General features: G+C 39.6%; 2 protein-coding genes across 4 annotated transcripts in view; both read right to left on the bottom strand.

Moving 5' to 3' along the window:
• The window catches only part of stau2 (staufen double-stranded RNA binding protein 2), an 86,252-nt gene extending 79,872 nt beyond the window's left edge, over positions 1-6,380 (bottom strand). For all 3 annotated transcript variants that reach the window (XM_062441520.1, XM_062441521.1, XM_062441522.1), the window contains exons 1-4: positions 6,320-6,380; positions 4,204-4,411; positions 2,931-3,061; positions 2,515-2,674 (exon numbers count right to left, since the gene is read on the bottom strand). In XM_062441520.1, the coding sequence (XP_062297504.1) occupies positions 2,515-2,674; positions 2,931-3,061; positions 4,204-4,402 (490 nt within the window). In that variant the 5' untranslated portion in view covers positions 4,403-4,411; positions 6,320-6,380. The remainder of the gene's footprint in view (positions 1-2,514; positions 2,675-2,930; positions 3,062-4,203; positions 4,412-6,319) is intronic.
• A 1,976-nt stretch (positions 6,381-8,356) lies between these two features.
• Positions 8,357-17,426, bottom strand: ube2wb (ubiquitin conjugating enzyme E2 Wb). Its single transcript, XM_062441173.1, has 6 exons — positions 17,406-17,426; positions 16,375-16,466; positions 13,390-13,492; positions 10,941-11,096; positions 10,776-10,851; positions 8,357-10,690 (listed from the first exon to the last, which is right to left on the bottom strand). The coding sequence occupies exons 1-6, from the start codon at positions 17,418-17,420 to the stop codon at positions 10,677-10,679; spliced, it is 456 nt and encodes a 151-aa protein (XP_062297157.1). The 5' UTR covers positions 17,421-17,426; the 3' UTR covers positions 8,357-10,676.

Here is a 17,426-nt window from a genome sequence, read left to right as displayed (position 1 = left end):
TACCTGACTGATTTTGTATGATGCTTGCACTGCTAATCCCACAGCTCCCAACTGATGTTGCATAACCTATCACAGGGCATTCCTAATCCCATTAAGAGCTGGCCATGAGGACTTTCACTACTACAATACCACAGAGGGCAGGAGAGGTAAGACAAGTTTAGTGGTATTAATTTGGCCTGAGATCAAACATACAGCTGCACTTGAGAGAGACTGTACTGGACTTTTTAAATGTTGCTTGATTTCTGTACCTACAAGTCAAACTCTTCCAGGTGAAAACTCAAACAAACACTGAAATTTAACATAAATAGTGAAGAGAGAGAGAATGGCATTACAGATACCATCATGATACAAACGCTTTGTGGAATTTTTTCCCTTCCTTGATCACAATCCTCTGCATTCTGATTACATGTGTAAAGCGAAACAGCGCTCTGTGAAGTGACTTTCCCCATCTCCTTCCAATTGGATATCCTGTATTCCACCATCTTTTACCAATCAACAGTAGAGGGCAGTAATGCAACAATAGAGTGGAAGTTCAGATGGTTTGGTTTGAGTTAGTGACCACATTTACATGCACACTATTATTCTGCTATTATTCAGAATATGACAATTTGATACTTTTCATGTAAACGGTTTGGATTCTGAATTAGCGCTTCTTTTTTTTTTATTAAGATGTGGGACATGCTGATATTTTTTCGATTTTAGGAGCATTCTTTGGACATGTATACAGCGTGTTTGAAATATGCGTCGCGATTGGGGTTTTTCCCCACAGTTTGTGACACAAAGCCCTATTGCCTATTTACCCCTGTGCACAGGAGAGGAATGAGAAGAGAGTGCAAAGCTGTTCAGAACAGGCTGGAAAAACAGAGCGCACCTTCTCCATGACGGGGATGGAGGAGATTGGTTATTTTCCTGACATGCAGCCATGGACTAATGGTGACAACTTGGTGTGATGACCAAAAACACTCCACAGAGTACGAACAACCTAGATACTGGATGTGCCTGTAACTATAAATTTATATCAGTCATATTAATATCAACTATAAATATCAGGCAGCAGCTTGCTAATGTTTTTGCTGGTTTACTTCACTGTCTGCGGAGATCTTGTTATTCCCGTTCCCACTGGAGCAGAGGGAAACGCGAAACCTTCTGCATGTAAGCGGGAATATAAGGAGAATATTCATTTTCATTGGCCAAATAAACAGCTTAGTATAAATGTTGTCTTTTTCAGAATAAGGAAAAACACAGAACATTTTATGCATGTAAACGAAGTCACTGATTATTGGTTGTAGTGGTATCAATGCATGGGTATTAGCTCAGGCTATGATTTATGTGAGTATAAGCTTGTCAGCCAGAATTGAAGAGAAGAAACTTTAAAATAAAAAAATTAACCACAACACAGCTTGAAAAAAACATCCACAAAAACCTAAATATAGTGAGTCTGTATCAGCTACTTAGGTGAATATTTACATAATAAGCAGAGGTCAGAGAAGAATTTCCCATTGTAACTACACTATAAATGTTGCATTTTTCTGGTGAATGGTATAATACTTTTGAAAACTGTGTTGGCTTAAGATGTCTTTGTTGAAATAAACGGCAGTTTATTTCTGATTTCTGTTATTTGTGCCCACAGGAACAGTAACCTGCAGTACATCCATTGATATCAATCCCACCCAGTAATTCCGCGTTTGTTTGTTTGTTTTTTTACAAAACTCTGCACAACCTCTTTAAAGTGGAAGCAATCTGCCACTAAACCACATAAGGAGAAGTAGGGAAAAGATGACCCGACCATAACCTCACTATCAAATTTAATAGTAGTTTAAGTTACAGTTTTTAAAAAGTAATGTAAAGTTCTACAGCTGAATAACCACTCTCAAAATTTCACTTTGTAATAACACATTTAAGGGGGAAAAAATACTACTTTCAGTGAGATGTAACCATGTTGTAGAATGCTGTAGAGGAAATGAAACTGTGATGCTTCTGATTAACATATTGAGCAAGAAAACAAGTTATGCTTGAGGAGCAAATTTGTCATTACACAGTAGATGCTTACTTCAGATATTACTATACAGTGCAGCTGTAGGAGTATTGGGCCACAATTGGTGGTTGACAACATCATTGAGAAGGTAAACAATTCTAAATTTGTTTGGTTTTTTTGGACACAGGTCATTATCCCACCTTACTTTGTCTGGCTGGTGGAGGCCACATTTGCCATCTGCTATCTGCTGCTGCATGTGAGGCACAGACCAAGTAAAACATTTTTCAAAACAAGTCTTAATGTGCTGCCCCCATTCACTTGAAATGTTTCAAGTTGGGAGAAAATAAACACACTTTCCTGCATTGAGTGTTGCTGATGACAAGTATTAACTTGCTTTGCAGCTTTTTCCAATTTATTCTGCCTCAGTTAGAAAAGCCTTTTTGTAGCAGACCCATCACATTATAAGTAACTGAGAAATCGAGGTAATCTTTCAAAGACACATTCCTACATAATACTTTCAATACTGTATGTTATTGTACCTGGGTTGCTGTTGATGTCAACTTTGGGGGAGCGGGGTGCTGGCCTGGGAAGGACACTCTCATCCAGCGCTTTGGCGGCTGTGGAGTGCTGGGCCTTTTTAATGCTGGTGCCCTCTGCCTCCCACACCTGCTCCCCAAGAGTCAGCTGCACTGTGAAGATCTGGAACAGTGACACATGGAGGGAAAGACATTACCCAACGGCAACTGAATCTTTACCATCATCCTTCTGGAACCATATGGCATGTGCATCATGTCTTTTGCATTATCAACATTATTTATGGGAAATACTGAAAAATTGGAAACATCATTACAAGAGAAAATAACCAAACATGCATGATCTCAGTATAATAGTAGGTTTAACTAGAGATAAAATAACTCAAACGGGGGTTTTCAAAGAAATGCAGTCAGCCAGTCACCTTAGCATGTGCAGGGCCTCTCTCATTGAGGAGCTTATACTGTGGTTGGATCCTATTGAAACGGGCTAACTCATTCACCAAACACATTGGAGTTTTCTCTTTAGGGTTTGCCATGTTCTCCTGGGGCGGGCCTGAAAACAGAGCACAGCAGAATACAAGGTATACTGAGCAACGCTGGTAACCTTTTTACTTTTTACACATAGCTACAACATTAATCTTTAATTAGGTGGTCTATATTGGTGAATGGACAGTGCAACCCTTTTCCACTGACAGTAAACCTGCATCCAAAGTAGGGCCTCAAACGCAGAAAAGATGTGTGGGTGTGCCTGGTGTTTGCAACACAGTCCTGCACCGGGTTGGGTATCCATAATGGGTAACAGGTAAAAAATATAATTATATAAATTCATGGGTACAGGCACAGGTAAAAGTGAAATAAATGCAGACGAGAACAAAAAAGAAAAGTTAGAGATGAAAATAATTTGCAGGAATACAAAGAGCAGTCATTATAGGTAAGTATGCATTAATTGTCAAGTGTGTGTGTGTGTGTGTGTGTGTGTGTGAGAGCGAGAGAGAGAGAGTGTTGCTATATCTGCGACTGCATATCTGTGTGTACGCACTAGCGTGTGTCAATGTCAGTGTGTTTGCAGTGCTGCCATTCTTGCAGAGACACACATTATGATTGAGCAACAAGTAAAAATAAAGTAGTTTAAAGTGTGTCACTGTGCAGCCTGTGTGTTTAATCAGGGGTCGCGGCACAGTTCTTATAGTTACAGGTCAAGGCAGGTCCAAAATTACCACTGACCATATCGGGTGCGGGTTTGCAATATTGAACCTGTGCAGGATTTAAGATTAGAATCCAATAATGTACAGAATCAGTTTTCGTGCTGTTTTAATTGTTTCATCGTGGATTTGATTGTCCGTGTTTTATGTTTTTTTCTCTTGTCATATGTGTTGGCATGTGGCGACTATTGTAGTTTTCCCTTTAAGAATAAATAAATATATTTATCAATCTCAGATAATGGAAAGTTGAATTTGTCAAAAAAAATCATATTCTTATATACATTAGTCTGGCATATAAACCCTGACTGTGCAATGCTGGCAAATCTGGACTGAAACATTATAGCACCTATGGCAATACAAAATAAATGATGTTGATGACAAGCAGATAATCCATAATCAGTTGAAAATTCCAGAATCTAATTATTATGAATAATAATACTTAAGACCACAACGTATTGCAAAACGATGGGAAGCTATTCTATAGACAGTCTACCTGGCGGTGAAGCAGACACAGGGGCGTCCCCATATCCGACTGCAGGAGCAGGGCAGGCGGGTGTGGGGGCCGGGCCTGTGCCGTTGACGGAGGGCTGCAGACCCAGTGATCCTGGGCTGGCCATGGCCGTCGGGGAGACTCCGGGGGAGAGGCCAGGACCAGCCAGGGGTGCTGAGGTCTGTACTTTCACTTGAGCCATGCTCTATTCCTGGAAACAGACAAAAACATCAACAACTTTAAAGTTTGTTAGATACACAAAGATCATTACTAACTGTGATCACATCACTTTAAACAGACTACAGCTGAGAAGAATAAGTTGTTGGATGAAAAATATCAAAATTAATGATTGTTTTTTTAAAAATCAGGTAGCTGGTCTACACACAAGTGCACCCAAGTACCCATAAATCAAGTTTTTGCACAACTTAAAACTGTTGAGTGTCATTTGACAGATTTGTGCCAGCAAGGCGAGGAGAACAGACTTCAAACTGAGCAGCCCTAGGCCTATCTCACATTCTGATCCACTGGCAGCTAATACACCCAGACAATGAACCTTTATTTGAAGGAGCTTTGCTCATGTTACTGCTGCTAAGCTCCCCGGAAAAAGGAGGGGAATCCTGTGATATCAGCCTGAACAAGACAATGGACGTTCAATCACGTTTATTTGAGGCTAAAGAGATGTAAGTAGGCCTTCATTAAGTAGACATAGGTTAATATGACCGGCAGAGAGGGACCACCAATCCTCTGAAAGTTAACGAAACACACATTAACTTATTCATCTTGTATGCATGCAATATTTTAGTGAATGCAGTTACACACAGGTCATGGCCTGTGGGTATGCACATGAGTAACATAATATATAACCATCTGTCTTTCATCAACAAGAGATGAAAATCAGGTAGGTAAATGTCATAACTTTAAAAAAGTACAAACTGCATCATAACTTCTTGCCAAGAGGACTCCACTACTGGTTCACATTAATATGTGGCAGGCACTGAAGGGAAATGAGAGAAATTCTTTTCATGTCCCCACAGAGGTCAGAGCAAAGGGGCAGAGCTGAACCCCTGGAGTTTGCAGACAATTCACTGTCTGGCACACTTGGACGCTTTATGAAATGCTGGCTATGAACCTGGCATCTCTGGCTGATATCTTTAATCACCATGTCACCTTGAAATAATCTATCAGATCATTAAACCAAGTCTGTAAAAAATCACTAAATGAGTATCTTTATTCTTTTCTTCAGTTAACCGATCAAAATGAAGATACGTTTTATATATGGCATAGATCAATGGAGACAAGTACTGAATGCAGGTTTTCAAATGCCAAATCTTTTTATGTGCTTCACCCTGAAATCATGATTACAGGTGTTTACTGTTTACAGTTGAGGGCCATGGCTAGACTGGGGTAAACATCACAACAATGGCCATGTCCAGAAAACTGATATCGACTGTATCCATAAGCGTAAGATGCAATTTTCACTCTGACGTGTGACCGCAATTCATTACGTTGCAATCAATATTTCCCTGTTTGTATCTTCGGTGCATCTTTTAGTGCCCATGAAGTTCTCGGGGTCACAATTTTGTTCTCTTGCTTTTCTTTTCACTCTCTCTAGCGGCAACATGCACACATATAAATGAGAGAAGCAGCAACCGGAATGTATGCTTGTCTTGCACAGTAACTTGAACATGGAGGTGGTGTGTTAGGGTCGACTGGCTGTCTGCAACCCCTGAACCTACATTACAGTCTTCGACTGTGTCCAGCTTAGCAGGAAGCTAACGTAACCAACAAGCAAACGCCGTTTCCTGCAGCTGTCAGCTCCCAAAAATACGCCAACGGAATGGGAACTCGTGCATGCTGTCATTATTATGTCACTGAGATTTCTCTTAATGAATATACACGGTCTAGCCACCTCCTGTTACGGTAGTTTAGCCGGTTTAAAGCTCATCATGGCTGATCGGCCGAGCACCCCTCTAGCTAGCATCTCCACACCGCCCCATCCTTCCACGAAAAGTGTGGGGAATTTCAGTCCGCCGCAACGTATACGGACTGACGACAGCGTGGCGAATAAACCAGACACTATCTGACAACACAGGGACAAATATTTGAGGGTATATTTTACCTTTGTCCAGGGCCAGACCCCAGTTACACCTCCAACATTGGCAAACACTAAAGAGAACTGGATGGAAGTGGGAATAGACCACCTTATTTGCCTGGGTACAAACATGAAAATACGTCCAATAAGAGCCAAATGACTGGTCGTTTTAATATTTTATGTGTAAAGTTTGTGTTTTGTTCCTTTTGCCAGTGTCAAATATTGCTCATTGCAATCTCACCATCATTGGAGTTTGAGTTGAATCTTGAATGAATCGGCCACCCCCGCGGTGAGCACAGTGGTTTAGTCCTGATTTGCTTCCTCAGAGACTGAAACAACTTTGATTCAAAACCTAAATGAACCTTTTCTACCTTGATTTCTGCAAAGTGCATCTACAATCGGTTTCAGTTTGATAAAATAAATATTAAAACTGTGTGATGAACATTTCTGGACGCAACTATTATAGTTATTGAAATTACCCATTGTGTTTTTATCTTTAAAAAAAACATGGCCTATTTTTCTTCAGGAAAACTTATTGTGCAAGCTTAATTATAGCTTTATAATTATATAATTATATTTACTTTATAATTATAGCTTAATTATAAAGTAAATATAAAACTTAGGCAGTTCTGCCCAGAAAAGGACAACAGATTACCACCTGCAGAACAGCAGTAACTGAAGCTGGGAAGATTAAATGCCACTGCTCATGAGCACTTTGGCAGGACAGGTGTTCATCTTGGGCTTGAATGAGAAGGCCTGTCTCATAATAAATCATGAGGACTGCCTGCAGACAGCCTCAGACAAGACACCACAACCCATCCAGGCAGTGAAGCTCCTGTTGCAAGGTGCTATGTTAGGTGGTCATGGACGTATTATGTAGGTGGCGATGATGATTCTGGGGCCTCACAGCTGAAGGGGAACCACATAAATTCCAGTGGAAATATTTTATTATAAGGCATGGTAATGGATTCAGGTGCATGATCAAAAGGCCAACGATTCTTAGCTAAGTCCCTGCATCCACGTACTGCTCTGTTGACCTTGTGCTTTCAGTTTATTAGTTTGGGATGTGAGTTGCTAATTAAGACAGACTTAACAAAATATTGTGACTAACTTGCTGCAATTTTAATGTGCATTAGTCAAAAAGTAAGAATGTGAATTGTAGATGATCACAGGCAAATCTGACAAGAATACTGTTGTGATGTGCCCAATAGATGGTGCTACTAAACCACTTTTCCGTGTGTTATTATAGTCAGCCTTGTGTCACAGAAAGACAAGTATGCTCTCTTGTACAAAGGTAAGATTATACACAGTGTAACACAGTGTTAGGGATTCTTTGTCTGTTTCTGTTCTCTCCCACACAAGTTACATAATTTCAAGCAGTCTAATGTCTGGAACTTTGAAGGATACATCTCATCCAAAATTGTGGGTGATTGTGTTTACAATAGATATTTCCAGCATAAAGGGAAAGGAGCTCACCAGCCAGTATGTCCCCAGTTTATTAAAAGTAGTGCGTACTTCATTGAATTATCCAAAAAATAAATAAAAACATTTTTAAAAAGCTAAAGTTCATTAAGAGTAACTGATAAAGGGATATGAAAAGGGAAATTCATGTACACAGGGGCCAATGTTGAATTTGAGTTTTGACATATATAAATTCACATAGCTGATAATATGCAAAACATATTTAAAATGGGAAGTCTTTCAGTTTTGCAATTAAAAGACTGCTTAACAGATGTGATTGATGATGTGTCACTAAACATCAAGCTTTGGTCAACACTGTCTGTTCTCTGTGTTACTGTAGACATCCTTTATGTGATGTACTTTTATCAAATAACACAGGATTCCAATAAGAGTCCACCTCTCTGTCTTTCACTTTGTATAAATAGATTACTAAACAGGATCTGATTGAACTTTTCAATGAAGGGATAGGAACCAAGTGATCACATCTGTATGTTTTATACTATATCCCCTACACACACGCCAGTGTAAGAGAGACACTATATTTTTGCTTTACTTCCATCATAAAAACCAAGACACTTTACATATTGTGCAAACCAGAGTTGAATAAAAGTGAATCTTTGCTTTTATTATTGATTATGAAAATGAACAGGCACCTATTACATGGAGCTTGCACATCCCAAAACAAAATTTCAAATATAAATAACACACCCTCATTAGTGTTGATCACTCACAACAATCTGCAAGCTAAGAGTTCAAACCACATTAAAAAGAGCAAAAAAAAACCTAGGAAGAAAAATAAAAATAGAACATGTCACATCCAAACCCTTGTAACATATTCACTCGCAAGTTTTTTTCAAATCTCTACTGATCTACTGCTCACTGGGTGAAGGTTTTTAGTCCCCACACGAATGCTGTTGTGACTGCATTTACACAATCGTTTCAGTCCCATCGTCTATTTTTTTCTTTCCCCTCACATCACAGTGACAGCAGAGAAAACCATTACAATGAAGCTAACAAAAAAAAGAAAAAGAAAATAAAAATCATTGGTTAAATAGATGTCTTTTAAGTTATCAATATAGTTTTGAGATAGCGGTGTGCCGTGGTAATCTCCTCTACAGTATAGAGTATCATCACATTCACTCAAGTTTATTCAAGAAACTCAGCTAGACCCTGAAAAAAAAAAAAAAAAACCCAAATGGAATACAAACCCAAGATGGAAAATTCAAGTATCTCTGACTGGATGGCGATAAACAATTCTTTAGGAATGGAGTGATTACAGTCTGAAATGACAAAAAAAAAGCCACAGAGTCTCTGGAGGTGAGGGTTTGTAATACCCCATAAACCATTACCTAAAGTTATGGAAAGACTCGTAGCTGTCACAATGTCTGATGCCAATAAGAAAGAGTAGGGTTTTAAAATTGCATGCATCCCCACTTTAAAACTACTCAACTTGTTTTTTCTTTTTTTCTTAACCAACAGTTGTGTTTAATGCTGACTGTACACATCCTAATTAGCAAAAGATGCAGACTAACCTCCAATGAAATAAAGCACTCCTATTATCATTCTGCTATAAAGTAAATGCATCAACTGCTAATGTCTTTCACATCATCCAACAATTTCAAGACTTATGTACAATAGTTTCAGACATGTTATCATTTTACAACATAACAGTCTCTTTTGGTGAAAATATAGTTAAAATATCTGATAGGTATCTTTTTAGAGGTGATCTCTTTATTGAAAAAGTACCTGAGCCAAAACTCTGACCAGGGGGAATCACAAAAGCCTCGACTTTACGACTTCGACAAAGACTCTCCTTTTCGTCATTCACTACCATCATGGAGATCGAACGGAGATTTAAATTAAATAATACAAAAAAGAAAAGAAAAAATCAAAAAACTTACTGACCCATCAAAAACACCCTGCCCTCCCCTTTTCAAAGTATCAGTTTGTTGAAAAACAGTACAAAAAAGAACTCAAGACATTTAAAAATCAGACATTTTTAGAAGATTAAAGCATGATATTAAAAAATAAATGTACCTTACAAACAAAAATGGATCATGCCACAACGTTCTCTTGCAGACATTCTTTAAATGGAAGAGAGAGGCCGCTGCATATCTTCGAGGCTGGACTAGCGAACGCTACACAGGTTCAGCCCAACGTTATGAGGAGATGTACAATGAGGTCGTCTGATCTAATATCACACATCTGTTTTATTCCCATCTGTACCGACATTCTGGCCGACAGCAGGAAGAACTGCAACCAAGTTTCTAATGGAAGATGAATTGTTCACTCTTGATAAAATGGTCACAAACTAAAAAGCCTTTAACCTGATAAACAAGTGGAGGACTGCTTACAGCGCAACTGCAAGTTGGGAATAATGTACTAATAGTGCCTTTTTTAACTAGATACTTTCACAGTGCATATAATAATAATATTTTTTTTTAAAGAAACGGATGAAGCATTTTCTTGGGGTTGTGATGTTCAGATCCCTTCCAGAAAACGATTAGATTTGGATTTCTCTTTTGTAGGCCCAAGCATGCATCCATCAGTTATTATTGCACAACACAAGGACCTTAAAATGCACCCACACACAAACAAAAAATGGACAATAATAATAATCTGAAAACAGGAAATATAATTATCTCACTACAAATCCACCTTGCTTGCTGCATTACAACCCTTTTGCCAAAAACGATCCATCTTGGGTGCATCAAAATGTTCCATTGTTTTTCGTTCTCTATATTACAACCGACTAAAACATGCATCCAACTGCCCGGGGGAGGGGGGAAATGCAGTCAAGCCTCCAGCGCATGGTGTCCATTGTTCCAGTCAAAGGTCAGAGTTCAGAGACTGAATGATTAAAAAGTGCTTTACGTAGGTCAGTAGGACTTCTTTCTTCTACGATTATTACAAAGTTTGTACATTAGCATGTATCATCTGTGAAGGCAACGACAAGCAAAGTTATTAAATTACATGACGTGACAATTCTCTTTACTTGTGTCTCTTGCGTTTAAATACTCACCATGATACCACCATTTTGTCTTCTTTGGATTTTTGTTACACGTTCTTACATAAAAGGAGTTATCAGGCGGTCGTCTCTGCAGGAAGAGAAACGTAATTGCGTTAACATTTTGACTTAACATGTGTAAGAACGGGCACTTTAGTTTACATCAATTGCAATTCTTACCTTTTCTTTGCAGCTGGACAACATGCTGATAATGCTAAGACAAACTGATTGCACTGAGAGGGCTGGCGACCAATCTTCCGTTAGAATAGATAGACAGATGTGACCGTTGCTATACACATGAGGGTGGACAGGTATATTCTCTCCTGTGAACATTACCTGCGAATGTGAACCAAGAGAAAAAGAAACCAGTGGTTATGAAGATGATACATTGATCGTAGCTCCAGAGTTACCGAGTGTAGGCTCGAGTTTGTACTTGTCACTCGCAAGATACATAGATAAGCCTAAAGGTGGTGAGTATTTGATGAAAAAAAAAAAAAAGAAGTTTAATAACCTCTAACATCTTTCACGCTAAATTGAGGGCATTTTGGTGGTCAAAGATACAAATTGGAGGAGTAGTTGTATGAAAAAACTTTCATTAATGACAGAAAATAATGAGACCTGCTGTATAAGCCCAGGCTTAGCCCTCTACAGGGAAATGAGGCTCTGGGATTAGGACAGAGGGGCCGAGATGGGGTGAGTGAGGGGAAGAGCGAATAGGGACTGGAGACTAGGAGAGGAGACATGTTTTGTAAAAGAGGAAAAAAAAAATGGAGACATGTTCTATAAAAAGGATGGAAGGGTATTCGCCATTAAGAGGGCGAAAGAGTTGAGGCTAAACAGGAAGATAGGGCAAGTGTGAGGAGAAGAGAGGAATTCAAGATAGTGGTGCTGGGGTAGAGAGGAGGGAGCCTGAGTGGGTAAAAAGGGTAATGGAGGGTAACAATGGGTTGAGGCAGTATGGCACCAGACAGGGCCTCACAGGAGAGGAGAGGGAGCCTCTACATTACAGGGCTGAGTGGGGAGTGGGAAGTGGGGGTAGGAGCTTGTACTAAAGTGAAAACATAAAAGATAACTGAAAACTCAGTGCTGGAAAAAACACAATATATTTACTGCTTATACAAAGCAAAAGTTTGCAAAGGATGAACACATGAGTGGCTGTGGAATATCACGCAGGTAACATATTTCCAGCTCAGTATTCTGAGCACGCCATTAGAGCGAACAGCTACTGAAGGCAATATATTGTTGATTTCCTGTCTCAATATAATATTCCACCTACTTGTATTTTTGTATCCTTCTCTGTGCAACACCAGCTTCTAATCATAATATATATATATATAAATATATACTGATAAATGTGTTCATTTTTGCAAGCAAGCTGCACATTTTCTTTTGGTTCTCACTCTTGGGTCTCTTATTTTCGACACTATACTTGGGGGGAAAAAATCAATTTCACTTTACATAGCCAGGGATAAACTCAAAGAATCTATTATAAAGTGGTGGAGAAAAAAAAAAACGAAAAAAAAACCCATAACCTGACAAGACAAATAAAAATTGCGACCAATCATGTGACATCATGGTGTTTATTAAATTGCTGGACAGGGCCGTGTGGAAATTTCAACCAATTCAACTAGCCAGCTGATACAGTGTCGAAAACATAATAAAGCTGGCATTACATTATTTGGTAGAAAAAAAAGAAGCTACATGCTGTTAATGCAGAGGGTATTTACAGTTTGAGTGGGCCAACGCCAACACAGTTTTTTCTAGATAATGATAGCATTCAATATGAGGGTTTTTTCCAAAATGCAATAGAATGTAATACAGCAACAACTGAAGCCCCTCACACAGCTAATAGCGCATTTCAGCAGTTATCACCCCAGCTCCCTCAGGGGCCCTCAAGAAGAGTCCAACAGAGGAGTACTTTGACAGGTCAGCATGGCTTTTTTGAGAGGATGATAGCTTAGTAGCTGCGTTTATCTAATTTTCTCTACACCGCCTCACTCTCTATTTTTAGGTGGGCCACCTCCTGATAAGTGAAATAAGATTGGCGAGTTAAACTAATCCCCTCAAACACGGCTTCAGCGCTGCGTCTCTGTCAGTGATTCCTGGCTCGGGTGTTTCCAAGCCGAGATTCACTCCACTAACAACTGTAGAGCTGATGCGTTTCATGCGATTATTGTAGGCATGTGGACGGTGGACATAGAGGATTGTTTAACGCAGGTCTCACATTCTTTTATTTTATTTTTTAAAAGTGGCGTCTCTGTGCACTTTACCATCACACCTGCAGCGTAGGACTCGGCTTTGGTAACCGCTTCCGCTGTTGATTTAACTCTTTCAACAATCAATCACTGAGAATGTATTTAACCAGGTAAGCAAACAGCATAGTCAAAACTAAACTGAACCTGACTACAGGCCAGTTTGTTTATTGGTATCCAGTGAAGCAGCTTGCACACGATGGTGGGAGCAGACAGGTGGTATGGACTCCACACACACACACACACACACACACACACACACACACACACACACACACACACACACACACACACACACACACACACACACACACACACACACACACACACACACACACACACACACACACACACACACACGAGCCACTGGTGCTTACCTGAGGTGAATCGAAAGGATATCGACTACTAAATTTGAAAAGCAGCTGAAATTTCTCTCCTTCATACAGTGTGCCAGGTGCTCCTTCCATGTCTACAATCCACCTAAAAGAAGGCAAAATATTAAAATATGTTACATATCTCATTTAAACAAAACAAGTGAACACCATTAAACATCAATTAGTTGAAAACAAATGTTAAACTTTGGCAAGATGTTATTTCTAGAACAACCAATTCTTCAGTCGAAATTTTTCCATTTGTTTTAAACACTGTGACAACCTTCCTGTTAAAGTGTTACAAAATGTAAGAAACTACATTCCTCCTGTCAAGTCAACAGTATCAGGTTTAACACTCAACTGTTCCTGCGAGGGATTGGCTTTGGTTATAACTTGTTCTGTTTTTTGTATTCTTAAACTAGTGATTAATAATGTACTCTGTGTCCTCATCCTGTTGGAGTATATTAGTTGGGAACACGCGCAGAATAACTTGGACGGATCACATCTCATTACCATTAAAAAAAAGGATTCAAACCTAATTCGAGCTGCCGACGCTGCAGCAAGTTTGTAATCAAAAGCTTTTAGTCTGACTCATTCCCGTGACATTCAATATTCTGCTGGGTTATGACAGGGGTTTAGTAATAATGTGATACTCTATTGATCCGGTGGACTAAATCTATTTTCGCTTGTGTAGCCTGGCTGCAGAACTGTGCTGACTGAGCTGGTGGGGATTCAATGTCTTGAATCGGCTCTGAATGGCAGATTATTGCAAACTCAGGGGGTTGATCTGGGAACTTTAGGGTGAAGGACAGTCTAGTTTCGCTGTAGTCATCTATGCCTGTATCTACATGTAGCTTCACTGGTTAACAAAAAAAAAAACAACCCAAATATTAAAGTCCAGAAACATTTATGGGGATTGCCTGCTCAGAGAAGAAACCTCAAAAGGAGATGAAACAGGAACACTGATGGCAGCATCACAATCTCTGACCTAATTTCTTCCAGGCAAGCGGTGCAGATAGGACACCGAGGAGACTTGTGGCTGTTGTTAGGATTTATAGTCTTGTGTCAAATCTAGCCTGGGGCACATGATCATTTAGGCCAACATATGAGGTCAGCCCCGTTTAAAACTTCACCCTTACAAAGTCCAATGGTCAGAGCGTCTGAAAGGAGCTCTTCAAGAAGTGAAGCTTAATAATGGTGGCAGGATCACTGTACATTGTGCCTGAGCTACACCTGATGCAACCCACTGACTACAGGAAAGCACTCCAAGGACATTTCGCTCATCTTGCTCAGATTGCCTTCAGCCTGGTGATTATATGATCCAGACCAAATTGAAACCAAATAAAAAACACTGAGCAATCGTGAAAGTAGGGGAAGGGACAAACTGAGCTCATACAGTATATGATTGACTCTGCAGTGCTTTGAAGCCGGAGTTTCCCTATTTTTGATGTCTGACTCATTTTGCCATCAAGCAAAACCATCTGCAGATCAGTCAACTGAAAGACACTGTAATCCAATGAGCAGCACTGAGACACAGTGTACTGTATAAACAAAAGCTATAAAACTGAAAACACATGGACACCTTATCAGCATCACACACACACACACACACACACACACACACACACACACACACACACACACAGTGTTGTCCACAGTGTGCTTTTTTTGTTTGTTCATGAATGAGGATACGGTTGCTTGTCTTTCAAGCAGGAACAGAGTATTCACATCTTACACCATTAGGACTCACTTGATAAAAAAGGATAAATCCCCACTAATGTCAATCACCATGACATATACACACCCAGGCTCCACTACACAGACTGTTTGTCATCACAGCTGAGACAATAAGACACACCCATACATACCGTCTCCAACCTGGGATGAACAGTGAATGCACAAGCCAGCCAAACTGGTTGGGAGACTTGTCAGTCATGCAAAAAACAAAACATTCATTGAATTTGGCCGGGCGATTGTTATCTAATGAGGATGAAGCCAACATTGTGCATATTTCATTGTCATTAGACTTTTCTAAACTTTTAAAAATCACAGCACTGCCCCACTTGGTCCTTCTTTCTAGCTATTTCTGAAATCAGACCCTTATTCACTCACTCACTCACTCACTACTCCCTCGATATTGTCATTGTTGAAAGTAGTATACATGCCATAGACGCTACTTTTTTCATTCCATTCGAATTTTTGAGGGCACTACACAGCAGATCTATTTAAACACTTGACATTCGGACACTCCGATAAAACAGCAGAGGGTAAATATAGTGCACTATACAGTGAATAGGAAGTGATTCTGGACAGAGCCAATGATGCTAGAGGACATTCTGAACAGCACAACAATTCCCAAAGTCAATGTTGAGAGCCCGCCGCTTAAATGACATTTGAATGACGTCCAGGAATCCTGTTTCGAATCATTTTACAGGATCACAACTTCGGCTCACTTCCTTACTGCTTATCACACACAATTTGACTGACAAAGACAGTATTCATAGGGTGTTTAAGGGATCGCCAAGACACCCAGACAGAAAGGTCAGCTAAGCAGCCTTGGTTCCTTGCTATCCTAGCTCAACTCCTGCATGCCAACCGTTAAATATTTTATGAGGACGAATAGTGACACTGTGCATTAGAGACACTCTACTGAGGGGCCAGAGCTGGCAGTCACTGAGAATGACCCTGATTCTTCCCCGACAGTCGTTGCTGAGGCTACAAGAGCTTTGTGTCTTTAATACCACCTACAACTGCTGCAGCTACCTTTACTACATGTGCTTTGCTCAAGAGTGATGAAACAGCCCATTTGCATCGTCACACAGGATTTGTGGTATTTATTGACTATGTGTAATCCCCATTCAATAACTATTAGGAGTCAGTGATAGTGTCCTTAAGTTCACTCTCTGTTTGAAAGGCACCTTTAATGCTGCCATGAAGGTGAAAAGAAAAAAAAAACAACATAAGAAATTTGAAAAAAGGAGAAATACTTACTGTGTTATGGTGTTCTGTACACTTTTTTCATTGAGCGTCATTCCTGGGGGTGGATCATTTTGCAGGGCTAATAATTCCTTTTGTAGCCTTTTCTGTTACAAAAAAATAAGGAATTTGGGGTTTCTACAACACTCAAAAACATTAATATACTGCGTCATAACAATATAAAGATCATAATTAAGAATGAACAACAGCAAATTAAATCAAAACAAATGTACTCATGGAAAATACTGCACTCTTTTTATCACGAAGTCCACGAACAAGCCACCTTAATATATATATATATAGATATACAACTATAATGTAATGACAGTGTGATTATAATCATGTAATAGTACATTAAAAAAAAAAGAAGCAAAACCATCCAGGGTGGACGCTGAAGAAATGACTAATTGGAACTCGCTAAGAGTAGCTTGTATACTGCAAAAAAACAAAAAACAAAAAAACTAGTGGCGGATTCAACAATAAATTGACATAAGTAACAAACCTATTTATGAACTCGGCAACAAAGGAAAAAATCTCGCTGGACTCGACACGTATCGTTATTGAAGCGATGCACCTGTTCCAAGCCCCAAGAGCTAACAGAGACTGTTCAATCTGCGCACTGCCTCGTTAGCAAGCTAACCTCAACGTCGGCCAAATGACATCCAGCACTCATTTCCAAAAATAACACAACTACAATTCAACACGACATTATTACATCCCCTCAGTTATAATCGATGTCTAACTAAGAAAAGAAACAGATCCAGACATAAACATTTAGCTCTATGAAGTGGTTTCTACGCCTAGCCTCGACTTGGTTGCTATTGATGATGATGGTGGGCTAGTTGTGTTGCTAGCTATCACCAAAGCGCTGAGGCTTTTTTTTTTAACAGTTTGGGATAAACACCATCCGCTTTTTACTTTAATGTCATCACTACATCGAAGCAACGCGTGAACATTAATGAAGTGGTTGATAAAATGCCGGGGAAAGACCGCGTTGAAGGTCAGGTAAATTGTAAATTCGCGATCGCTGTCAATTGTGTTCTTACCTGCATCGACGCCATGATGGA

Source organism: Scomber scombrus, chromosome 20, assembly GCF_963691925.1.
Source record: "Scomber scombrus chromosome 20, fScoSco1.1, whole genome shotgun sequence".
Taxonomy (NCBI): domain Eukaryota; kingdom Metazoa; phylum Chordata; class Actinopteri; order Scombriformes; family Scombridae; genus Scomber; species Scomber scombrus.
The sequence above is the reverse complement of the archived record's forward strand: the minus strand, read 5'-3'. Positions and strand labels throughout refer to the sequence as shown.